This window comes from Salmo salar, chromosome ssa19, assembly GCF_905237065.1.
Source record: "Salmo salar chromosome ssa19, Ssal_v3.1, whole genome shotgun sequence".
Taxonomy (NCBI): domain Eukaryota; kingdom Metazoa; phylum Chordata; class Actinopteri; order Salmoniformes; family Salmonidae; genus Salmo; species Salmo salar.
This window is the reverse complement of record NC_059460.1, coordinates 47,360,984-47,388,371: the sequence shown is the minus strand read 5'-3', so window position 1 is coordinate 47,388,371 and position 27,388 is coordinate 47,360,984. Positions and strand designations below refer to the sequence as shown.

The window sequence follows — 27,388 nt, the reverse complement described above, 5'->3', positions numbered from 1 at the left end:
ACTAACGCTGTACGCCATGAGAGCGCTCTAACGCTGTACGCCGTGAGAGCGCTCTAACACTGTACTAACGCTGTATGCCGTGAGAGCGCTCTAATTCTGTACTAACGCTGTACGCCATGAGAGCGCTCTAACTCTGTACTAACGCTGTACACCGTGAGAGCGCTCTAACACTGTACTAACGCTGTACGCCGTGAGAGCGCTCTAACACTGTACTAACGCTGTATGCCGTGAGAGCTCTCTAACACTGTACTAACGCTGTACGCCGTGAGAGCGCTCTAACTCTGTACGCCATGAGAGCGCTCTATCTCTGTACTAACTCTGTACGCCGTGAGAGCGCTCTAACTCTGTACTAACGCTGTACTAACGCTGTACGCCGTGAGAGCGCTCTAACATTGTACTAACGCTGTATGCCGTGAGAGCGCTCTAATTCTGTACTAACGCTGTACGCCATGAGAGCGCTCTAACACTGTACTGAAGCTGTATGCCGTGAGAGCGCTCTAACACTGTACTAACGCTGTACGCCGTGAGAGCGCTCTAACACTGTACTAATGCTGTACGCCGTGAGAGCGCTCTAACACTGTACTAACGCTGTATGACGTGAGAGCGCTCTAACACTGTACTAACGCTGTACGCCGTGAGAGCGCTCTAACACTGTATGCCCTGAGAGCGCTCTAAAGCTGTACTAACGCTGTACGCCGTGAGAGCGCTCTAACTCTGTACTAACGCTGTACGCCGTGAGAGCGCTCTAACTCTGTACTAACGCTGTACGCCATGAGAGCGCTCTAACACTGTACTGAAGCTGAACGCCATGAGAGCGCTCTAACTCTGTACTAACGCTGTACGCCATGAGAGCGCTCTAACTCTGTACTAACGCTGTATTTCATGAGAGCGCTCTAACTCTGTACAAACGCTGTACGCCATGAGAGCGCTCTAACTCTGTACAAACACTGTACGCCATGAGAGCGCTCTAACTCTGTACTAACTCTGTACTAACTCTGTATGCCGTGAGAGCGCTCTAACTCTGTACTAACTCTGTACTAACGCTGTACGCCGTGAGAGCGCTCTAACTCTGTACTAACTCTGTACTAACGCTGTACGCCGTGAGAGCGCTCTAACGTACGCCGTGAGAGCGCTCTAACTCTGTATGCCGTGAGAGCGCTCTAACTCTACTAACGCTGTACGCAGTGAGAGCGCTCTAACTCTACGCCGTGAGAGCGCTCTAACTCTGTACTAACTCTGTATGCTGTGAGAGCGCTCTAACTCTGTACTAACGCTGTACTAACGCTTTACGCCGTGAGAGCGCTCTAACATTGTACTAACGCTGTATGCCGTGAGAGCGCTCTAATTCTGTACTAACGCTGTACGCCATGAGAGCGCTCTAACACTGTACTGAAGCTGTATGCCGTGAGAGCGCTCTAACACTGTACTAACGCTGTACGCCGTGAGAGCGCTCTAACACTGTATGCCCTGAGAGCGCTCTAAAGCTGTACTAACGCTGTACGCCGTGAGAGCGCTCTAACTCTGTACTAACGCTGTATGCCGTGAGAGCGCTCTAACTCTGTACTAATGCTGTACGCCGTGACAGCGCTCTAACTCTGTACTAACTCTGTATGCCGTGAGAGCGCTCTAACTCTGAACTAACGCTGTACGCCATGAGAGCGCCCTAACACTGTACTAACGCTGTACGCCATGAGAGCGCTCTAACGCTGTACTAACGCTGTACGCCGTGAGAGCGCTCTAACACTGTACTAACGCTGTATGCCGTGAGAGCGCTCTAATTCTGTACGCCATGAGAGCGCTCTAACTCTGTACTAACTCTGTACGCTATGAGAGCGCTCTAACTCTGTACTAACGCTGTACTAACTCTGTATGCCGTGAGAGCGCTCTAACTCTGTACTAACGCTGTACGCCATGAGAACGCTCTAACTCTGTACTAACGCTGTACGCCATGAGAGCGCTCTAACGCTGTACTAATGCTGTATGCCGTGAGAGCGCTCTAATTCTGTACTAACGCTGTACGCCATGAGAGCGCTCTAACACTGTACTGAAGCTGTATGCCGTGACAGCGCTCTAACACTGTACTAACGCTGTACGCCGTGAGAGCGCTATAACACTGTACTAACGCTGTACGCCATGAGAGCGCTCTAACGCTGTACTAACGCTGTACGCCATGAGAGCGCTCTAACACTGTACTGAAGCTGTATTCCGTGAGAGCGCTCTAACACTGTACTAACGCTGTACAGTGTTAGAGCGCTCTAACTCTACGCCGTGAGAGCGCTCTAACTCTGTACTAACTCTGTACGCCGTGACAGCGCTCTAACTCTGTACTAACGCTGTACGCCATGACAGCGCTCTAACTCTGTACTAACTCTGTATGCCGTGAGAGCGCTCTAACTCTGTACTAACGCTGTACGCCATGAGAGCGCTCTAACGCTGTACTAACGCTGTACTAACGCTGTACTAACGCTGTACGCCGTGAGAGCGCTCTAACATTGTACTAACGCTGTACGCCATGAGAGCGCTCTAACACTGTACTAACGCTGTATGCCGTGAGAGCGCTCTAACACTGTACTAACGCTGTACGCTGTGAGAGCGCTCTAACTCTGTACTAATGCTGTACGCCGTGAGAGCGCTCTAACTCTGTACTAACGCTGTATGCCGTGAGAGCGCTCTAACTTTGTACTAATGCTGTACTCCGTGAGAGCGCTCTAACTCTGTACTAACTCTGTACGCCGTGAGAGCGCTCTAACTCTGTACTAATGCTGTACGCCGTGACAGCGCTCTAACTCTGTACTAATGCTGTACGCCGTGACAGCGCTCTAACTCTGTACTAACTCTGTACGCCGTGAGAGCGCTCTAACTCTGTACTAACTCTGTATGCCGTGAGAGCACTCTAACTCTGTACTAACATTGTACGCCATGAGAGCGCTCTAACACTGTACTAACGCTGTACGCCATGAGAGCGCTCTAACGCTGTACGCCGTGAGAGCGCTCTAACACTGTACTAACGCTGTATGCCATGAGAGCGCTCTAATTCTGTACTAACGCTTTACGCCATGAGAGCGCTCTAACACTGTACTGAAGCTGTATGCCGTGAGAGCGCTCTAACACTGTACTAACGCTGTACGCCGTGAGAGCGCTATAACTCTGTACTAACGCTGTACGCCATGAGAGCGCTCTAACTCTGTACTAACGCTGTACGCCGTGAGAGCGCTCTAACACTGTACTAACGCTGTACGCCGTTAGAGCGCTCTAACACTGTACTAACGCTGTATGCCGTGAGAGCTCTCTAACACTGTACTAACGCTGTACGCCGTGAGAGCGCTCTAACTCTTTACGCCATGAGAGCGCTCTAACTCTGTACTAACTCTGTACGCCATGAAAGCGCTCTAACGCTGTACTAACTCTGTATGCCGTGAGAGCGCTCTAACTCTGTACTAACGCTGTACGCCATGAGAACGCTCTAACTCTGTACTAACGCTGTATTTCATGAGAGCGCTCTAACTCTGTACTAACGCTGTACGCCATGAGAGCGCTCTAACTCTGTACTAACGCTGTACGCCATGAGAGCGTTCTAACTCTGTACTAATGCTGTACGCCATGAGAGCGCTCTAACTCTGTACCAACGCTGTACGCCATGAGAGCGCTCTAACTCTGTACAAACGCTGTACGCCATGAGAGCGCTCTAACTCTGTACAAACGCTGTACGCCATGACAGCGCTCTAACTCTGTACTAACTCTGTACTAACGCTGTACGCCATGAGAGCGCTCTAACTCTGTACTAACTCTGTACTAAATCTGTACGCCGTGAGAGCGCTCTAACTCTGTACTAACGCTGTACGCCGTGAGAGCGCTCTAACTCTGTATGCCGTGAGAGCGCTCTAACTCTACTAACGCTGTACGCCGTGAGAGCGCTCTAACTCTGTACGCCGTGAGAGCGCTCTAACTCTGTACGCCGTGAGAGCCCTCTAACTCTGTACGCCGTGAGAGCCCTCTAACTCTGTACTAACTCTGTACGCCGTGACAGCGCTCTAACTCTGTACTAACGCTGTACGCCATGACATCGCTCTAACTCTGTACTAACTCTGTATGCTGTGAGAGCGCTCTAACTCTGTACTAACGCTGTATGCCATGAGAGCGCTCTAACACTGTACTAACGCTGTATGCCATGAGAGCGCTCTAACGCTGTACTAACGCTGTACTAACGCTGTACGCCGTGAGAGCGCTCTAACATTGTACTAACGCTGTATGCCGTGAGAGCGCTCTAATTCTGTACTAACGCTGTACGCCATGAGAGCGCTCTAACACTGTACTGAAGCTGTATGCCGTGAGAGCGCTCTAACACTGTACTAACGCTGTACGCCGTGAGAGCGCTCTAACACTGTACTAACGCTGTACGCCGTGAGAGCGCTCAAACACTGTACTAACGCTGTACGCCGTGAGAGCGCTCTAACACTGTACTAACGCTGTACGCCGTGAGAGCGCTCTAACTCTGTACTAACGCTGTATGCCGTGACAGCGCTCTAACTCTGTACTAATGCTGTACGCCGTGACAGCGCTCTAACACTGTACTGAAGCTGTACGCCATGAGAGCGCTCTAACGCTGTACTAACGCTGTACGCCGTGACAGCGCTCTAACACTGTACTGAAGCTGTATGCCGTGAGAGCGCTCTAACACTGTACTAACGCTGTACGCCGTGAGAGCGCTCTAACTCTGTACTAAAGCAGTATGCCGTGTGAGCACTCTAACACTGTACTAACGCTGTACGCCATGAGAGCGCTCTAACTCTGTACAAACGCTGTACGCCATGAGAGCGCTCTAACTCTGTACCAACGCTGTACGCCATGAGAGCGCTCTAACTCTGTACAAACGCTGTACGCCATGAGAGCGCTCTAACTCTGTACAAACGCTGTACGCCATGACAGCGCTCTAACTCTGTACTAACTCTGTACTAACGCTGTACGCCATGAGAGCGCTCTAACTCTGTACTAACTCTGTACTAAATCTGTACGCCGTGAGAGCGCTCTAACTCTGTACAAACGCTGTACGCCATGAGAGCGCTCTAACTCTGTACAAACGCTGTACGCCATGAGAGCGCTCTAACTCTGTACAAACGCTGTACGCCATGAGAGCGCTCTAACTCTGTACTAACGCTGTACCCTGTGAGAGCGCTCTAACACTGTACTAATGCTGTATGCCGTGAGAGCGCTCTAATTCTGTACTAACGCTGTACGCCGTGAGAGCGCTCTAATTCTGTACTAACGCTGTACGCCATGAGAGCGCTCTAACTCTGTACTAACGCTGTATGCCATGAGAGCGCTCGAACTCTGTACTAACGCTGTATGCCGTGAGAGCGCTCTAACTCTGTACTAACGCTGTACGCCATGAGAGAGCTCTAACACTGTACTAACGCTGTACGCCATGAGAGCGCTCTAATGCTGTACTAACGCTGTACGCCATGACAGCGCTCTAACACTGTACTGAAGCTGTATTTCGTGAGAGCTCTCTAACACTGTACTAACTCTGTACGCCATGAGAGCGCTCTAACGCTGTACTAACGCTGTACTAACTCTGTGCCGTGAGAGCGCTCTAACTCTGTACTAACGCTGTACGCCATGAGAACGCTCTAACTCTATACTAACGCTGTACGCCATGAGAGCGCTCTAACACTGTACTAACGCTGTACGCCGTGAGAGTGCTCTAACACTGTACTAACGCTGTACGCCGTGAGAGCGCTCTAACACTGTACTAACGCTGTACGCTGTGAGAGCGCTCTAACACTGTACGCCCTGAGAGCGCTCTAACGCTGTACTAACGCTGTACGCCGTGACAGCGCTCTAACTCTGTACTAACGCTGTATGCCGTGAGAGCGCTCTAACTCTGTACTAATGCTGTACGCCGTGACAGCGCTCTAACTCTGTACTAACTCTGTATGCCGTGAGAGCACTCTAACTCTGTACTAACGCTGTATGCCATGAGGGCGCTCTAACACTGTACTAACGCTGTACGCCGTGAGAGCGCTCTAACACTGTACTAACGCTGTATGCCGTGAGAGCGCTCTAACACTGTACTAACGCTGTACGCCGTGAGAGCGCTCTAACACTGTACGCCCTGAGAGCGCTCTAACGCTGTACTAACGCTGTACGCCATGAGAGCGCTCTAACTCTGTACTAACGCTGTATGCCGTGAGAGCGCTCTAACTCTGTACTAATGCTGTACGCCGTGACAGCGCTCTAACTCTGTACTAACTCTGTATGCCGTGAGAGCGCTCTAACTCTGAACTAACGCTGTACGCCATGAGAGCGCCCTAACACTGTACTAACGCTGTACGCCATGAGAGCGCTCTAACGCTGTACTAACGCTGTGCGCCGTGAGAGCGCTCTAACACTGTACTAACGCTGTATGCCGTGAGAGCGCTCTAATTCTGTACGCCATGAGAGCGCTCTAACTCTGTACTAACTCTGTACGCCATGAGAGCGCTCTAACTCTGTACTAACGCTGTACTAACTCTGTATGCCGTGAGAGCGCTCTAACTCTGTACTAACGCTGTACGCCATGAGAGCGCTCTAACACTGTACTAACGCTGTACGCCGTGAGAGCGCTCTAACACTGTACTAACGCTGTATGCCGTGAGAGCGCTCTAACACTGTACTAACGTTGTACGCCGTGAGAGCGCTCTAACACTGTACGCCCTGAGAGCGCTCTAACGCTGTACTAACGCTGTATGCCGTGAGGGCGCTCTAACTATGTACTAATGCTGTACGCCGTGACAGCGCTCTAACTCTGTACTAACTCTGTATGCCGTGAGAGCGCTCTAACTGAACTAACACTGTACGCCATGAGAGCGCCCTAACACTGTACTAACGCTGTACGCCATGAGAGCGCTCTAACGCTGTACTAACGCTGTACGCCGTGAGAGCGCTCTAACACTGTACTAACGCTGTATGCCGTGAGAGCGCTCTAATTCTGTACGCCATGAGAGCGCTCTAACTCTGTACTAACTCTGTACGCCATGAGAGCGCTCTAACTCTGTACTAACGCTGTACTAACTCTGTATGCCGTGAGAGCGCTCTAACTCTGTACTAACGCTGTACGCCATGAGAACGCTCTAACTCTGTACTAACGCTGTACGCCATGAGAGCGCTCTAACGCTGTACTAACGCTGTACGCCGTGAGAGCGCTCTAACACTGTACTAATGCTGTATGCCGTGAGAGCGCTCTAATTCTGTACTAACGCTGTACGCCGTGAGAGCGCTCTAATTCTGTACTAACGCTGTACGCCATGAGAGCGCTCTAACTCTGTACTAACGCTGTATGCCGTGAGAGCGCTCTAACACTGTACTAACGCTGTATGCCGTGAGAGTGCTCTAACTCTGTACTAACGCTGTACGCCGTGAGAGCGCTCTAACACTGTACTAACGCTGTATGCCGTGAGAGTGCTCTAACTCGGTACTAACGCTGTACGCCATGAGAGCGCTCTAACTCTATACTAACTCTGTATGCCGTGAGAGCGCTCTAATTCTGTACTAACGCTGTACGCCATGAGAGCGCTCTAACACTGTACTGAAGCTGTATGCCGTGACAGCGCTCTAACACTGTACTGACGCTGTACGCCATGAGAGCGCTCTAACGCTGTACTAACGCTGTACGCCATGAGAGCGCTCTAACACTGTACTGAAGCTGTATTCCGTGAGAGCGCTCTAACACTGTACTAACGCTGTACAGGGCGCTCTATCTGCGCCGTGAGAGCGCTCTAACTCTGTACTAACTCTGTACGCCGTGACAGCGCTCTAACTCTGTACGCCATGACAGCGCTCTAACTCTGTACTAACTCTGTATGCCGTGAGAGCGCTCTAACGCTGTACTAACGCTGTACTAACGCTGTACTAACGCTGTACAGTGTGTACTAACTCTGTACGCCGTGAGAGCGCTCTAACTCTGTACTAACTCTGTACGCCGTGACAGCGCTCTAACTCTGTACTAACGCTGTACGCCATGACAGCGCTCTAACTCTGTACTAACGCTGTACGCCATGAGAGCGCTCTAACACTGTACTAACGCTGTACACCGTGAGAGCGCTCTAACACTGTACTTACGCTGTGAGAGCGCTCTAACACTGTACTAATGCTGTACGCCGTGAGAGCGCTCTAACTCTGTACTAATGCTGTACTCCGTGAGAGCGCTCTAACTCTGTACTAACTCTGTACGCCGTGAGAGCGCTCTAACTCTGTACTAATGCTGTACGCCGTGACAGCGCTCTAACTCTGTACTAATGCTGTACGCCGTGACAGCGCTCTAAATCTGTACTAACTCTGTATGCCGTGAGAGCTCTCTAACACTGTACTAACTCTGTACGCCATGAGAGCGCTCTAACTCTGTACTAACTCTGTACGCCATGAGAGCGCTCTAACTCTGTACTAACGCTGTACGCCATGAGAGCGCTCTAACACTGTACTAACGCTGTACGCCGTGAGAGCGCTCTAACACTGTACTAACGCTGTACGCCGTGAGAGCGCTCTAACACTGTACTAACGCTGTACGCCGTGAGAGCGCTCTAACACTGTACTAACGCTGTACGCCGTGAGAGCGCTCTAACACTGTACTAACGGTACGCCGTGAGAGCGCTCTAACGCTGTACTAACGCTGTACGCCCTGAGAGCGCTCTAACACTGTACTAACGCTGTACGCCGTGAGAGCGCTCTAACACTGTACTAACGCTGTACGCCGTTAGAGCGCTCTAACACTGTACTAACGCTGTACGCCGTGAGAGCGCTCTAACTCTGTACTAACTCTGTAGCTAACTTGTATGCCATGAGAGCGCTCTAACTCTGTACTAACGCTGTACGCCGTGAGAGCGCTCTAACGCTGTACTAACGCTGTACGCCGTGAGAGCGCTCTAACTCTGTACTAACGCTGTATGCCATGAGAACGCTCTAACTCTGTACTAACGCTGTACGCCATGAGAGCGCTCTAACTCTGTACTAACGCTGTACGCCATGAGAGCGCTCTAACTCTGTACTAACGCTGTACGCCATGAGAGCGCTCTAACTCTGTACTAACGCTGTACGGCATGAGAGCGCTCTAACTCTGTACTAACGCTGTACGCCATGAGAGCGCTCTAACTCTGTACTAACGCTGTACGCCATGAGAGCGCTCTAACTCTGTACAAACGCTGTACGCCGTGACAGCGCTCTAACTCTGTACTAACTCTGTACTAACGCTGTATGCGAGGGGGCTAACTCTGTACTAACTCTGTACTAACGCTGTACGCCGTGAGAGCGCTCTAACTCTGTACTAACGCTGTACGCCGTGAGAGCGCTCTAACTCTGTACTAACGCTGTACGCCGTGAGAGCGCTCTAACTCTGTACTAACGCTGTACGCTGTGAGAGCGCTCTAACTCTGTACTAACGCTGTATGCCGTGAGAGCGCTCTAACCTGCTAACTTAAGCTGTACGCCGTGAGAGCGCTTTACACTGACAAGCTGTATGCCGTGAGAGCGCTCTAACACTGTACTAACGCTGTACGCCGTGAGAGCGCTCTAACTCTGTACTAACGCTGTACGCCGTGAGAGCGCTCTAACTCTGTACTAACGCTGTACGCCGTGAGAGCGCTCTAACTCTGTACTAACGCTGTATGCCGTGAGAGCGCTCTAACTCTGTACTAACGCTGTACGCCGTGAGAGCGCTCTAACACTGTACTAACGCTGTACGCCATGAGAGCGCTCTAACGCTGTACTAACGCTGTACGCCGTGAGAGCGCTCTAACGCTGTACTAACGCTGTACGCCGTGAGAGCGCTCTAACTCTGTACTAACGCTGTACGCCGTGAGAGCGCTCTAACACTGTACTGAAGCTGTATTCTGTGAGAGCGCTCTAACACTGTACTAACGCTGTACGCCGTGAGAGCGCTCTAACACTGTACTAACGCTGTACGCCGTGAGAGCGCTTCTAACTCTGTACGCCGTGAGAGCGCTCTAACTCTGTACTAACGCTGTACGCCATGAGAGCGCTCTAACTCTGTACTAACGCTGTACGCCATGAGAGCGCTCTAACTCTGTACTAACGCTGTACTAACGCTGTACGCCGTGAGAGCGCTCTAACTCTGTACTAACGCTGTACGCCGTGAGAGCGCTCTAACACTGTACTGAAGCTGTACGCCATGAGAGCGCTCTAACGCTGTACTAACGCTGTACGCCATGAGAGCGCTCTAACACTGTACTAAAGCTGTACGCCGTGAGAGCGCTCTAACTCTGTACTAACGCTGTACGCCGTGAGAGCGCTCTAACTCTGTACTAACGCTGTACGCCGTGAGAGCGCTCTAACTCTGTACTAACGCTGTACGCCATGAGAGCGCTCTAACTCTGTACTAACGCTGTATGCCGTGAGAGCGCTCTAACTCTGTACTAACGCTGTACGCCATGAGAGCGCTCTAACAAAATACATTTTTAAATGGTTTCTGCCGTGAGATAGTATGTATAATTAATAATAATTATTTTAATTCAGATTTTTTTTATGGGTATATAGGCTATGGAAACTCTAATATGTTCTGGCTGTTTAGAATTTTTCAGAATGGATATTTTATTAGGTATTTTATTAGGATCCCCATTCATGGGAGTCCATTCATCATTAGTTATTAATCAATACCTAGAAAGTGCAATCCATTTGCCAGGTAGAAAAGAACATCCACATAACCATGTTTTTTTGCACTCAGTTTCAACCCTGTTCAATTTCAAATTGATCAAGTCGAGGTGAGCTCAAAAGATGACATTGCTTTCATTAAGTGTTTGATGTGGATTTTCAAAAGCATCTGTATTGATGTCAGAGTGGTTAGAGGGACAATAGAGCTCCTGAGTACCAGGTCATTAGACTGATGGAGGGACAATAGAGCCCTGATTACCAGGCCATTAGGACCTGATGGAGGGACAATAGACCTCTGAGTACCAGGTCATTAGACTGATGGAGGGACAATAGATCCCTGATTACCAGGCCATTAGCACCTGGATGGAGGGACACAGAGCCCTGAGTACCAGGTCATTAGACCTGATGGAGGGACAATAGGAGCTCTGATTACCAGGCCATTAGGACCTGATGGAGGGACAATAGAGTTTAGTACCAGGCCATTAAACCTGATGGAGGGACAATAGAGCCCTGAGTACCAAAGAAAATAGCACCTGATGGAGGGACAATAGAGTCCTAAGTACCAGGTCATTAGGACCTGATGGAGGGACAATAGAGCCTCGAGTACCAGGTATTAGGACCTGATGGAGGGAACATTAGAGCCCTGATTACCAGGCCATTAGGACCTGATGGAGGGACAATAGAGCCCTGAGTACCAGGAAGCCATAGAATGATGGAGGGACAATAGAGCCCTGAGTACCAGGCCATTAGCACCTGATGGAGGGACAATAGAGCCCTCAAGTACTTGTAGGTCATTAGGACCTGATGGAGGGACAATAGAGTTCTTCTGGCACAGTGAGGAAGGGACTGATGGAGGGACAATAGAGCCCGAGTAAGGCCAGGAGGGACAAGAGCCCTGAGTACTGCGGGCAGTCATTAGCACTGATGGAGGGACAACAGAGCCTCTACCAAGCCAAGGTTTATGATGATAGCGAGATGGGTATTACCAACATATGTCCAGAGTGCATAATGTACGAAATTTTATGCGGGTATGACTTATGATAGCCGGTGTGGCGCAGTGTTATATGGCTTCCACCATGCGTAGGGGAAAAGTAAGACATTGACACACACACACACACACCTGTATCCGAGCTGTCGACAGACCACCTGTGTGTGTGTTGAGTCCAGTGGTCGTCACACACGATCGCACCAGAGGAAACAACAACCCAGGAATTACAACCGCACAATCTGGAACAAAACACACGAAATAATGTGTGACGTAATCGTGGGAGGTGTGCGTGCATTGCAAGTGAAAGGGGATGAATTATGTGTGTGTGTACTGTGTAGGGGCTGCAGGATACATTAATGGTACAGGGTGTTAGTTCGAAGAACTGGTCAGGAAGACTTGATTTCCTGTACACCTAGTCCAATAGGATGGGACCTGAGCTCTGTCGAAGTGGGCCACGACAGTCCACACCCTCTAAACACACAGGGTAAAAAACAATAATGACTTTCCTCAATAATTACCACAGTGTTCACAAACACACACAAACACAAACACACACACACACACACACACACACACGAAGCAGCTGTGAAGATCACCTCTCATCCACGTCCCATTGGTAATGTCGCAGACAGAGCCCCACGGCTACCACTGTGGAACACCTCCACACGCCCTCAAAGTATTTCTCCTCCAACTAATCGAGAGGAAGACCACCGCCTGAGGGAGGAAACAATAGCACAATATGCATGCTGAGTAGGGGCACCGAGGTACACACTGTGTTCTTCTAGCTTCCTACGAACCTTCTGGTGGAGCACACACAACTCCCGCCTTCCATGGCTACAGTTCGGTAACAAATGTCTGGCTCTGGCATTAGGCTGACGGAGCTCTAGCAACTCACGAAGGAAGAGCCAGAGCCTGAGCGAACTGGATTGGTGCAAAGCAGTGTCGATCTCACTGACGGACACACACAGTCTTACAGTTGAAACGGAAATGTGCGATGCTAAATGCAATTCCAATGAGGAGGCGTATACACACACAAACATAACACTAAACCTACAATCCCAGTGTCTGCAGATCACACTGGCATCTCCTGTCTGTCAACAATGAGAGTCAACAGACGCCCCACGGACCCATTCAGGTACACCTCCACACGCCCACTTCCTGACGATGTCCGCCCACAGCGAGAAAATTGAAAAGAGAGGGGGAGAAGGACAGGTACATCAGCCAATCAATAGTCTGGAATGAGTGAATTGTACAGGCAGAGGAGGCTGATGGGAGTGAGTTAGGAGACAGTGAAAGGCTAGGCAGTCGCCAAGGCCCAGCATATAATACTGGATTTGCTGAGTATATTGTCTTGATGTGTACATAAAGTATGTTTGTTATAAACCTACCCTGGTGGCAGTAGTCCCAGCCGATGGCCCAGAGGTCGTCTGAAGTAAGCACCAGGGGTGGGACCTCTGTCAGGGTTATGGCAGTAGCGTGTGACCCAAGGCCTCGACCAGGGTACTGCAGAAGTGGAAACCTGCCCACCGCAGGTGAGAAAGATTAAGAAAACTCGTAAAACCCTCCGAACAGGAGAGAGGGCTGACAAGAAAGAGAGAGAGAGAGAAGAAAGAGAAAAATTAATGAAGAGAGAGTGTAACATTGTTTTTTCTCAACTCTATCTGGAAACCCCTTCAAAACAGGAAGAGAGAGAGAGAGAGAGAGAGAGAGGATATGGGTTTATAACTATGACCTGAACAAGAGAGACAGATGGGATGGGATGTGCCGATAGCAAGAGAGGAGATATGGAGAGGAGATATGGAGAGGGAGATATGGAGAGGAGATAGGGGGAGGAGATATGGGGAGGAGATAGGGAGAGGAGATAAGGAGAGGAGATAAGGAGAGGAGATAGGAGAGAGGAGATATGGAGAGGAGATATGGAGAGGAGATAAGGGAGAGGAGAAAGGAGAAAAGAAGGAGATGGGAAGAGGAAAATGTAAAAATCCGTTATATTATGTAAGAAAGATTAATAGATATATCAAATGGACACAGCAGGAGACGCTCTATAACACACATCCACTAAACAATCACAGTCGAGAAAGGAGAAAACTGTGACTTTAAGGTGGAATTAGTGGAGGAGGATAAACAACAAACAAAGGCTAAAATGAAACTGCAGGCTGATGCAAAAACATAACCTGAACCAAAGAGACACACACACACACACACACATAACACACACAGCAGCAAGAGGTAGAGAGTGAGAGGCAGAGAGAGAGAGGCAGAGAGAGAGAGAGAGAGGGCAGAAAGAGAGCAAGAGCGAGGCAGAGAGAGAGCAAAGAGGGAGAGCTGAGAGAGAAAGAGACAGGAAAGAGAGAGAGAGGAAGAGAGAGAAAGAGGCAGAGAAAGAGAGAGGAGAGAAAGAGAGAGAAGAGGGGTGAGAGAGAGGAGGAGAGGAAGAGAGAGAGAGAGATAGAGAGAGTGAGACCCGAGAAAGAGAGAGACAGAGAGAGAGGCAAAGAGAGAGAGGCAGAGAAAGAGAAAGAGAGAGGGAGGTCTTATTGGAGAGTTGAGAGAGAGAAAGAAAGGTAAAGAGAGAGAGAGAGAGGCAGAGAGCAGGGAGCAAGGAGAGAGAGAGGCCGAGAGAAATAGAGGGGAGGCCCGAGAGAGAGAGAGAGAGAGGCCGTGGAGAGAGGCAGAGAGAGAGCGAGGGATAGGGCTGAGCGAGACCGAGAAAGAGAAAGGCCGAGAGAGAGAGAGAGAGGCAGAGAGAGAAAAGGCTAGAGAGGACAAGAGAGAGAGGGGGAGAGAGAGAGAGAGACATAGAGAGCACAGAGAGGGCAGAGAAAGAGAGACAGAGAAAGAGGCCGAGAGAGAGAGAGAGGTGAGGTGGAGAGAGAGGGAGAGAGAGAGAGGAAAGAGAGAGAGAGAGCAAGGCAGAGGAGAGAGAGGGAAGGAGGCTGAGATAGAGAGAAGCAAGAAAGAGAGGCAGAGAGGAGGCGAGAGAGAGAGGCCCAAAGAGAGAGGTCCTAGAGAGAGAGAGTAAGAGAGGCCGAGAAGGATGGGGAAGAGAGAGAGAGAGACAGAGAGAAAGAGAGGATGAGAGAGAAAGAGAGGCAGAGAGAGAGAAAGAGAAAGAGAGAGAGACAGAGAGAGCGGGAGAGAGAGAGAGAGAGAGAGTGAGAGAGAGAGAGAGGGGGGGCCGAGAAAGAGAGGGGGGCCGAGAGAGAGAGAGAGAGAGAGGAAGGGCCGAGAGAGAAGCATCAAAGCCAAAGGAACTAAGAATATTAACAAATGCTATAGATGGAAGTAAAGCAGTGTAGAAACCTACCAAAAAACAACAAATTCAAGCCTTTTAGACAACTTCCTGAACAAAACGTTCACTGTAATAGTGAAGGTGTAAACGGCAGTAGAAAGCTAACATATATTTGATACTTCCCATCAAATCTAAAAATGTCAAGTAGACAACCCAAGTAAAAATTAAACAACAATGACAAATAGTTTGATGAATGCAAAAACCTAAGAAAGAATTTGAGAAACCTGTCAACCAAAAAGAGAACCAGAAAATATAGCCATAGTGAATCACTAAAACAATACAGAAATACAGAAAAACTACATTGTGAATAATAGTGAAGACATCAGAACTATGAAATAACAATATGGAATCATGTAGTAATCCAAAAAGTGTTAAAACACATCAAAATATATTTTAGTTAGATTTTCAAAGTATTAACCCTTTGCCTTATGACGTTTTGCATACACGGGAATAAAATACACAAAAAAACAAATAATCAGCAATATTGAAAATCAACATCATCCTCAGCGCATTCCAATATTTGGAGCAGGATCACCCAATCAAAAAGGAGATAGATTGACCTAACGGGGATATGGACAGCGATAAAGCAATTGGGAAAATCCTCTGCACTGCTCATTAAAACACAAAAAAGATAATACCTAAACATCAGAAGTAAATCTCACAAATGGAAGATTGAGAGAATGGAGAAAGGCATAACGCACAAAAGGAAAGAAATGAATAAAAGGATTGGCTAAAAATATGAATCAGTTATAGAACCCATCGCCCTATGGTTGTTGGGTCTGGAGGTTCCGCTTACCAACCAAGAATTCACAAAATGGGACAAACACCAAATTGAGACTTGTATGGAGAATTCTACATGCGAGAATCAAGGTAACGTAAAAACAAATAAGCAGCAAAGCAAATAGAATCAATTATCAAAATAGAAAATAAGTGTCAACCCCTACAACCACCTAAATAAAGAAGTGATCAAACCTTCCATAAAGAAAATACCGATAGAGAGATGAACCATGGAGAAGAGTCCCCTGAGGAAGTTGGTCTTGGGCTCTGTTACAAACATCAAACAGACCCACAGAGCCCTAGGACTGCCAATAAACAATTAGACACAATCAAATCATGAGAAAAACAAAAAGATAAATTGAACATTGGAAAAAATATTAACAAAAAAAAACTGAGCGAACTAGAATGCTATTTGGCTAAATAGAGAGTACATAGTGGGAAGAGAATACCTGACCACTGTGACTGACCCAAACTTAAGAATTTGATATGAGGACAGTGAGCATAGATTGAGAAAGGGTAGGCAGACCGGTTCAAGAGAAGACAGGCATGTGTAATGCAACCACAAAACTGAGGTGGAAACGATGAAACTTCCTAACCTCCTGCCAAAGGAGACATATTAGGTAGACACATATTTCCCTCAGATTACACAGATCACAAAGAATTCGAAAACAAACCCTATTTTCTGATAAACTCCCATATTTATGGGTGAAATACACAGTAGGCCATCACAGCAGCAATATTTGTGACCTGTTGCTAGAAGAAAAAGGGCAACCAGTGAAGAACAAACACCATTGTAAATACAACTCCATATTTGTTATTTATTTTTCCTTTTGTACTTTTAACCATTTGTACATCGTTACAACACTGTATATATAGACATAATGTGAATTTGACAATATCTTTACTATTTTCTGACTTCTGTGAGTGTAATGTTTACTTGTTAATTTTTACTTGTTTATTTCACTTTTGTTTATTTACATTTCACTTCTGCTTGGCTTGTATACAAGAAAAAGCTTGAATAGAGAGAGAGAGAGAAGAGGGGGTGAGAGAGCGAGGAGAGAAAGAGGGGCAGAGAGAGAGAGGCAGAGAGAGGCAGGGAGAGAGAGAGAGAGAGAGGGGAGAGAGGAGAGGAAGAGAGAGAGCAGGGAGAGAGGAGGAGGGAGAGAGAGAGGCAGAGAGAGGCAGGGAGAGAGAGAGAGGAGGAGAGAGGAGAGAGAGGCAGGGGAGAGAGAGAGAGAGTGAGAGGCAGAGAGAGGCAGGGGAGAGAGAGAGAGAGGCAGAGAGAGAAGGGAAGATGTAGAGAGTATAGAGTAGAGGATAGACCCATTGTCACTGAGCGAATCTGATACAGATATGCACACACACTCTGCCAGACACACACACATGGAGGCTGAGCTACACTTACACGTGCACACGCACACACACCCTGTGATTAATGGCCAGGGGCAGAGAGAGGAGCTGCAATAGTTATCTCTCACAAAAACACAGCTTGGCTTTCCTTGAACATCATCTAACATGCTAAAAACACAATCTTTTTCCGAGAGGCTGTATCACACCTCATTCCAATCTGGAAGAGGAAGATAGAAGAAAGAGAGTAAAAGAGGGGAGAGGAAGGGAGAGAAAGAGGAAGAAAGAGGAAAGAGAGTGAAAGAGAAGAGAAAGAGAAGGGGAGTAAAGAAAAAGCAGCCTAGCCCCCGGACCAAAGAGCCCCGACTAAACAGCTCCGGACTAAAGAGCCCCGGACTAAAGAGCCGGACTAAAGAGCCCCGGACTAAAGAGCCCCGGAAAAGAGCCCGGACTAAAGAGACAAAAGCCCGGAAGCCCGGATAAACAGATAAAGAGCGATAAAGAGGACTAAAGAGCCCCGGACTTAAAGAGCTCCGACAAAGAGGATAAAGAGGACTAAAGAGCCCCGGACTAAAGAGCGGACCTAAAGAGCCGGATAATAGAGCCCGGATTAAAGAGCTGGACTAAAGAGCCCCGGATAAAAGAGCCCCGGACTAAAGAGTCCTGGAATAATGAGCCCCGAATAAAATAAATTGAATAAAAAGCCATTGAATAAAGAGCCCTGAATAAAGAGTGCCCTGGAATAGAGAGACATGGACTCTCCATTGAAAGTGATTCTTAGTCCAAGACTAGGCTTGATCTGTATCAGGAAAACGGTGTTATGATAGAAGCTAAAACCATCATCTTGTAGTAACAGAGATTTGATTTTTACGACTCAAAACGCAATGGCTTATTAAAGCAATGGAACGTTAACCTTTGGTTTCTGAGAATCTGACAGAGCCATGTTGCAGGCATAAGCGGTTAGCTTAAGGGTAAGACAATCTATACAAACGTAGCCGGGCGGAGATCCGCTTGCATCACTCTCATATTAGCTGGGGAATTTTTGAACGATGCAACGGACCATCCTAAAGGACCGTTCCAGAAAATTAGCGGGTTAACTTACTATGGCAAAATGACTTGAATTTTATGAAATGTGTTATAAACTGCAGTTAACGAGGAGAATGGAATTGAGGAAATCAACTCAAACGGAAATGTTTTTTCTACTGTAAAATTGGCCACGAGTTTGCCCCGCCCCCAACCAAATGTCACGTAGGGCCCCCCAGAATGCTAGAACGTGCTAGAACGTGAAAACAAGAGATTAAAGGATATGAAATATAACGCTGTCTTAAGAGAAAGATATGCAAAAGAGCAGATAAGGAAAGAGTTGATGACATCGTGTTGAAGTGAAAGTTAAATATAGATGAGGAAACTGATAAGCAGAAACAACATTATCCGTTAGAAAGACAACAGCATTGGAGCTTAAGAGTAACGTAGAGAAATTAAAGGAAAATATAAGATTTTTAGGTGAGTAAGAGAAATAGAGACAGAGGGAGATGGAAAATACCTTGACAACAGGACCACAAACTACCATTCAGGATACCGAGGTCACTGTGAGAGTGAGAAAAAAACTGCACCATTTACGGTTAAATGCTGACTCATTCTAGGACTGTGTTGCTCTGTTATTGTGCTCAGAAATGGCGTCCCCTAGTTCGTCTGAAGAGCAGTTCAGTGGTCATCTGTAACTGGAGTGTTCACTGAGCCTGTCTCCACTCCATGTGGAAAATTTGCAAGATAGCGGATATGGGATAGATGACTGTGCACTGTCAATTGTGTAAACAAATATTCCACCAAAGACCAGAGCTAAAAACAACACAGCATTAGAGATGTTGTAGAGCATTTTAAGATGATAGAAATCAGAGACACAGATCGACCCCCTGCCGAGGCTGGAGAAGTGTTGTGACGTTGCACTGGGACAAGGCCAAGGCCTGAAGTTGCCGGATGTGAGAGCCAACTGCAGCCATCAGAGAGTACCGCTGAAAAGGCACAAGTTAATAGACCCCCTGTGGAGAATCTGGAAGACAGGAGTGTAAGAAGCATGACAGACTGCTGGAGCCGTTCTGTAGGACCGACCAGACGTGTGTAGTTTGCATTGAGACAGACTATAAGAATCACCACACTGTCCTCTAGAGGAAGAGTGTGGAGAGAGGAAGGTTCAGCTGGGGAAGACGTTATAGATACGAGATGATCCAGGAGCGAATGGAGAAGGTTCAGGAGGTAAACATTCAGTAGAGCTCAACAAGAGAGACGAAGAGAGAAATAGGGAGTGCAGGTTTACTGCTCTGGTGTATATTCAGAGAAGCCAGGCTGATTATGGAAGTGGTTGAGGAGAAGCAGAAAGCAGCAGAGAGTGTGCTGATGGGCTCATTAAAGATGAGAGGAAATGACTGAGCCGACAGAGGACAAGCACTGAGCTGGAGTAGCACCTTCACACACTGAGGACCACCTCCACCCCCCCCCAGACATCTGTGACGAAACAAAAAGATGGTTGAGGTCAGTGTTCACAGGATATGTGTTTGGGGGACTGAGGAGGGCTGTGTCTGGAGCTGGAGCGGACACTTCAGGAAGAACTAGACAGAGCGGTGAAGAGAGGTTGGGTGATGTTGAGCTGAAGACAATTCAGCAGTGGTCAGGGATGTGACCCTGGACCATGATAAGCATCATTCCTCGTCTTGTTAGGGACCGAAACAAGTGAGATATGGAAGGAGGAGAAACTCCCCTGACAACGCAAAGAAATAAAGAGAGTTGAATCACGTCTGGGAAAAGAGATTAGGGAGATCTCTACTATGAGGTGGAGGTGAAGTGGAAAAGTGGGAGTGGTTTTTAGGAGGGGGAGGGAGTCATCAACAGGAAGGTGACATAAATAGGACTGATGGTGGACTGTGTAAGGAGGGGTGAGGAGGGATCTATGAGGCTACACCCCCCCCATGCCTCCTAGAGAGAGAAGCCCCAGAAAGTGGGGGGGTTTGTGGGATTATGAGGGGGGCCTCGGGTCTCCTTCTAAATGTGGAGACCAGGGCCCATATCTACTCTTTCATTGGCTGCACCTCCGCTGGAGAAACCCCATCCTATATTCAACACCGGGAAATGAATTGGTCAAACTTAGCCCCATCGGAATCTGTCGTCAATCACACAGACTGAATGTAATGTGTACTTTAGCACATGATATTATCTGTAATTAGTGTGGACATGTAATCCATGGCGTAATGATGAGAAGAAATAACATCTGGAGTAATATGGTGTTATGAATTGAAGGGAGAAGTTAGATAGCCAAATATATATTTAAAATCAGTTTTTCACAATTTGAGATTAATTCTATAAAAATTCCCGTTTTAGGTCAGTTAGGATACCATTTATTTTAAGAATGTGAAATGTCAGAATAATAGGAAGATGATTTATTTTTTATTTTATAATTCAGTGGGTAGAAGCAATAAATTTGAGCATTGCCTTTAAATTGGAACTATGGGTGAGCCTTCCACAAGCTTCCACAATAATTTGGGAATGATTCCTCTGACAGAGCTGGGTAGGAGTCAGGTTTGTGTAGGTGCATAACACTTTAGTTTGCTCACAAATTTTCTATAGGATTGAGGTAGGGGGGATGGTACTCAATATTTTGGACTTGTTGTCTATTTGAATAACTTGAAGTATGCTTGGGGTATTGTCCACTTGGAAGACCCATTTGAGTATTCAAGCTTTAACTTCTGACTGATGGTTTGAGACGTAGCTAATATATCACATAATTTTTCTTCCACATGATGCTATCTTATTTTGTGAAGTGCACCAGTCCCTCCTGCAGCAAAGCAACCTCAAAACATGATACCGCCATCCCATGCTTCACGGTTGGGATGGTTTTTTGGTTGTCCTTTTTCCTCAAAATAAATGGTATTATGGCAAACATTTATTTTGTTTATCAGACCAGATAGGAATTTTCAAAAATACGATTTTGACCCAGTGCATATTGCTTTTTGGCGGTTGGGAGCAGAGAGGTTCTTAGCTGAGCGGCCTTTCAGGCTATGTGTCGAGAGTATGGCTTTTTTTATGTGGATATAGATACGTTAGGTGGTCTGTTTCTCCAGCATTCTCAAGGTATTTGCTGTGTTCTGGGATTGATTTGCGATTATTTAATGTAGAATTAGGAGACAAAAGAACGCGCCTCCTCCGAGGTATGAGACGCGGGTACATGGTGTTTATATTCTGCGTACTATTGTTCATACAGATGAACGTGGTACCTTCAGGCGTTTGGAAATTGCTCTAAGGATGAACCAGACTTTTGGAGGTCTACAATTTTTTCTGGGGTTTGGCTGATTTTTTGATTTTCGCCAGATGTAACAAAGAGGCAATTGAGTTTGAAGGTAGGCCTGGAAATACATTCACAGGTATACCTCCAGACAAATGATGTAACATTAGCCTATCGAAGCGATATTAAATCATCTATTTGAGCTTTTTAAAGGACAGTCAACTTAGGTATGTAAACTTTGACATATGGAATTGTGATATAGTGAATTATAAGAGAATAATCTGTCTGTAAACAATTGTTGGAAACATGACTGATGTTAACAAATTGCCAAAACTATAGTTTGTTAACAAGAAATTTGTGGAGTGGTTGGTAAACAAAAGTTTTAATGATCAATCCAAGTAAAAACGACTTCAACTGTTTATAGTTATAGATAAAATGGGTATGTACTGGGTGAATATTATGACCATATAACTATAAATGTGGAGGCCAGGTTTATATCTACTAGTTTATTGGCTAACCTTGGAAAATGGATTTAAACGTGGATAACTGAATAAATGATAGCCCATTGAAGTGTGATCTATGGTTAAAGTTATCGAATAGTGAAAATCATCGACGTGCCCCTGAGCAAGGCAATTTATTAAACCTTTAGTGTCGGATAAGAGGGTGATAAAAACATACTGCAAAACACGATAACAATATGCGTTTGAAAACCACACCCCCCATCAGGGAACATAATCCTCAGTCATAATCCATTTAATGTTCTTCAATGAGTATTTGACATCGGTGTTCACAAAACACACAGAGAGTTGAGAACCACATGGGGGGTGAGTGTGTGTCTGTGCTCCTAACTTACACAAGAGTTGAGACCATATGGGGGGTTGGTGTGTGTCTGTGCACACAATCAGGAAAGCTATACTGAGCTGTACTGGACGCTAATCAAACCAAGGAGGGCCTTTTGCATCATCATATCCCAGACAAATCTTCACGCACATTTCATCCAATCAGAACCATCCCCTGCCCAGTTAGAGACTCATGCCTTCATGATTTAACAAAATGATTTAGACAGGATGAGGGAGAAAAATGTTGTTATGCGTTTACATGCAGTGTGTTTTGATGTTGGTTTAGTGTGATTGTTGTGTGTTGTAAATAAACAATTGTTAATTTGGTACAAAAAAAGTATAATAATTTTTGAAGACTCTTCTGTCTGATTGGCCAGAGGACAGTGGGAGGGGTTTATCATCAAAGGTCTCTACGAATCATTACGCACTGCAGGGATTTGGCTGCTTGTGTGTGTGCATACAGTATGTGTGCTTTGTGGATTTTGACACTTGGAGTGAGACCAGAAATGATGAATCAGCTGGTCTTTGCAGTGAGCGAGAGAACCCGACCCCCATCAGCAACCACCAGCCACAGAGAGAAAGAGGGAATAGAGATGGATGGAGTAAATGGGAGGAGGGGAAAAAGAGTCTAAAAAGAAGGACATGGGTGGGTAGGAATGGAGACTATATGAGTAGGGGAAGAAGGGGTGGGAGATTTTGAGTGGAGTTTACACAAAGAAAATGGGGAGAGGGAAAGGGGGAGGGAATAGGAGAGGGGAAAAGGGAGGAAGAATAGGAGAGGAAAGGGGGAGGAAGATAGGAGAGGGAAAGGGGGAGGAAATACGAGAGGGGAAAGGGGGAGAACAAGAGGAAAGGGGAGGAAATACGAGAGGGAAAGGGGGAGGAAATAGGAGAGGGAAAGGGGGAGGAAATAGGAGAGGGAAAGGGGGGAAGAGGAGAGAGAGGAAATAGGGAGAGGGAAAGGGGGAGGAAATAGGAGAGGGAAAGGGGGAGGAAATAGGAGAGGGGAGGGGGGAGGGGAAGAGGAGATGGAAAAAGGGGGATAGGAGAGGGGGAGGGGCATAGGAGAGGAGGGGCATGGGAGAGGGAAAGGGGGATAGGAGAGGGGGAGGGGAATAGGAGAGGGAGGAGGAGGGGAATAGGAGAGGGAAAGGGGTGATAGAGAGGGGGGAGGGGGAATAGGAGAGGGGAGGGAGGGGAAAGGGAGGGAAAGGGGGATAGGGAGAGGGGGGAGGGGAATAGGAGAGGGAATGGGGAGAATAGGAAGAAGAGAATAGAAGGGATTGTTAGCCTACCTGCGTTTTGCACCTCGTTTAAATAACTGTCATCATCATCACCTGAGAGGGAGAAGAACACAGGACATTGTTTCAGATTCACATAACGTCAGATAACACAACCTACCGTCAACATTTCACATCATATCTGTTACACAACAAATAAATACTATATTGACCCTCAGAGGGAAAATTGGGTTTACCACCAATAAAAGACAAAAGTAACCAAAGTGGTTTGTTGGACCCCGCTCGCATGATGAATGACCTTGTCTAAGAGGCTTTAGCTCAGTGGGCTTGTCTTGTGATATGCAGACGATGCAGGTTAAATCCCGTCCTGTCACACGTACAAACATTTCGACACACAGACATGCAGAATACAGAGACCTCGGGTCATGAAGAAGCAAGTATTAGACAGTTTCAGATAGTATCTGACAGAATGCTTTCGTGTAGTACAGTTTCTCATAGTCACAGAAACCAGGTCAGAGAGGAGAGACAAGAAGAGGAGAGGAAACTGGATAAAAGAGGACTCAGATAACATCTATAAACATTTCATCCTCTTCACCTTGATTTCGACAGTTCATTTCCACTCAAGGGAGTTAGAATGCAAGCACAGGCCACACACACACACACAGGCGCACACACACACACACACACACAGGCACACACACACACACACACACAGGCACACACAGGCACACACACACACACACACACACACACACACACACACACACACACACGACACACACACACACACACACACATCATCTCCCAGTGGTAATGCCCTGGCTAATCATATTACACAGTGAACAGGTGTTTCTGATGAAAACCTAACATGCTGATGATTTCTCCACTCATATCAATCTCCCAGTTACCATACTGTTACAGCAGATCAGATGTTACCACAGCACGGCCGAGACCAAAACCAACACATCCAATTTTCACACTAACATGCCACTTAGAATGAATCAGTGTACTGGACATGCATTCTAAATGGTCAAATTGTGTTGGTATTGGAACCGATAGCCTCAAAACCTGTATACTACCACACACAGAGACAGGGTTACCAGAACAGGTACAGAGACACACACAGATATCCACCATAAGACAGTCAGCAGAGCCCGCTAAGCTAAAGCCTAAGCAATAGCTCTGGGAGCTAACACAAGTCTTCAGGACTCAGGCAAGGTTTCTCTTCACATGAGTGTTCGCATGACTCACCAAACCAGTTGTGTATCATTAACACCACACACTGGCTTCCCCCCTGACCCTCCCACAACCAGTCGTGGCCACACACACCTCAACAGACAGAAGTTACTATTTGTAGCAGGTTAGGAGAACTTAAGCAGCAGGTTAGGAGAATTGGGTCAAGGTTAGGAAAATGATTTGGTTTAGCTAAAATGCTCTACTAACCTACTACGAAAAGTCATTTCCATCCATAGCTGTAAACCATCTAGCCGCAACCCACCTCACCGCCCGTCCAATTTCCTTAACTTAAAGATGCTTGTTGAGGGATCCATGAGACAGTAATATAGTACCAACTCGGAATTATCTCGCAAGAATCTGGACCAACAGTTCTAGGCCATTTGAGAAATGATTCACTCGTAAGCCTATATAGGCAATAGGCTACATTGTGTCTCAATACAACATAATACATATTGCAGATACAGATGGTGCTGATGTTCTGCTGGAGGGGAGAGGGGGGGCTGAGGGGCTGACGGGGTGTGATGGGGGGCTGAGGAGGGCTGACGGGGGTGAGGGGGCTGAGGAGGGCTAACTGGGGTGAGGGGGGGCTGATGGGGGTGAGGGGGGCTGAGGGGGGGCTGAGGAGGGCTGACGGGGGGTGAGGGGGGGACTGAGGAGGGCTGATGGGGGGTGAGGGGCTGAGGAGGGCTAACGGGGATGAGGGGGCTGAAGAGGGGTGAGGGGGCTGAGGAGGGCTGACGGGGTGAGGGGGGGCTGACGGGGGGCTGAGGGGGGGCTGAGGAGGGCTGACGGGGGGCTGAGGAGGGCTGACTGGGGGTGAGGGGGGCTGACGGGGGCTGAGGAGGGCTGAGGGGGGCTGACAGGGGTAAGGAGGGCTGACGGGGGGTGAGGGGGCTGAGAGGGCTGACTGGGTTGAGGGGGCTGAGGAGGGTTGACGGGGGCTGAGGAGGGCTGAGGGGGGCTGACGGGGTGAGGGGGGCTGACGGGAGGTGAGGGGGCTGACGGGGGGTGAGGGGCTGAGGAGGGCTGACTGGGGCTGAGGAGGGGCTGACGGGGGTGAGGGGGGCTGACGGGGTGAGGGGGCTGAGGAGGCTGACTGGGGCTGGAGGAGGGCTGACGGAGTGAGGGGGGGGGCTGACGGGGGGGCTGACGGGGGTGAGGGGGGCTGGGGGAGGAGGGCTGGACGGGGGTGAGGGGGCTGACTGGGGTGAGGGGGGCTGAGGAGGGCTGACTGGGGTGGGGGTGGGCTGAGGAGGGCTGACGGGGGCTGAGGAGCGGCTGACGGAGGTGGGGGGGCTGAGGAGGGCTGACTGGGGTGAGGGGGGCTGAGGAGGGCTGACGGGGAGTGATTGAATTGCTGCGACAACGGGAAACAGCGCGTGGTGCAACTGTACATCCACGCGCCACCAGGGGAAAACAGGCAGGGGCTGGTTCCTATGATACCCCGTGAGTGTGTGTGTGTGTGTGTGTGTGTGTGTGTGTGTGTGTGTGTGGGCGTGTGTGTGTGTGTTGTGTGTGCGCGCCTCGCTTTATCCGCTCAATTAGACAAAGACATCAAGCAGACTCCTGTGTGCAAACACTGACGCAGAACAATAATGTATATTATTAATGCCTGACTAATAATAAAGGCTAAGGCATGCATGCACCTACATTCAAACTGCTTCGTCCAGGCACAATGAGCCTCTCTGTACCCCCTTGTGGTACCTATAGGCTAAAACGAAGTATTGTTGAATGAAATGATAATGAAAAACGCAACAAAACGTAAATAATGTTCCATTTGAATGAAGTATGTGATTCCAACCATTATGAAACGTAGCACTATAGCACCTAGCCTAATGACCGTTATGTCGGTGGAGAAAATATGGGGCGCACCTTCAAAAAGAGGCACTGTTTTATTTGACCGTATTTCTCAAGGTTAATTTCATTTAGATCAAATCTGTTTTGCAAGATATGCTTTTTCCAAGATATCCGCAAGAGTAAACATAGTCTACGTACGGGATATGAAAGTGTGAGGAAAAAGGGCTCACCTTGAAAGGAACGCAATTATAGCACATAGGGGCCACTAAATTGGCTACTGATCGTAGTAGCTTACCTCTGAAAGCACTTGGAGCCAGAGGCAGCTGAGGCCGATGAGAAGCATCATTTTCCGGGTGTTTGGATCCATCCTGGCCGCTGTGTCAGTGTCACAGCCTGGTAAAGAAATGACACCCCTCTCCCATCTCTGTCGCAAACTGACCGCGAGGTGGATCGCTATTCACCACCGCGCACGGACTCGACAGAGGATGCCAAGAGAGCGCGCGAAGGTGTGAGGCCTGGTAAACTGGTTTTATGAATGATACGACAGAAACATCTCCCGTTTCAAACCCAAAACCTCTCCTTTTCTTTTCTCTCTCTGATGATATGAGGTGTCGGGGGAAAAACACACACCCTTCGAGTGAACACACCCACCACTTCCGCGCCTTGAGTGGAGGAGGCGACTAAGCGCCACTTTCGGTTGAGATCTAATTGTTCCATGAGTTGATCCTGACTCTCAAACTGACAAGTTAACCACACCATGGGGATACGGCGCCTACTGCTGCTTCTCATATACCTGGACCCCCTGAGCGTTCTCTGCGCCGCCACCGGAGGCAAGAAGGTGAAGCACAAGGCGATTGAATCCACGCGTCGCCGCGGCGATTCCCACCGCTTCCCCTGCAGGACAACACTCGACCGAGGACCACGAGACATACCTGGGTTACGGACACGATACGTACCTGG

At 48.1% G+C, this 27,388-nt stretch overlaps 1 protein-coding gene across 1 annotated transcript in view; it reads right to left on the bottom strand.

Moving 5' to 3' along the window:
• LOC106590915 (neurotrypsin) overlaps positions 1-26,027 on the bottom strand; it is a 106,248-nt gene extending 80,221 nt beyond the window's left edge. The window contains exons 1-2 of the mRNA XM_045701927.1: positions 25,094-26,027; positions 23,450-23,491 (exon numbers count right to left, since the gene is read on the bottom strand). Of these exons, the coding sequence (XP_045557883.1) occupies positions 23,450-23,491; positions 25,094-26,027 (976 nt within the window). The remainder of the gene's footprint in view (positions 1-23,449; positions 23,492-25,093) is intronic.
• Between the last annotated feature and the right edge of the window lie 1,361 nt (positions 26,028-27,388).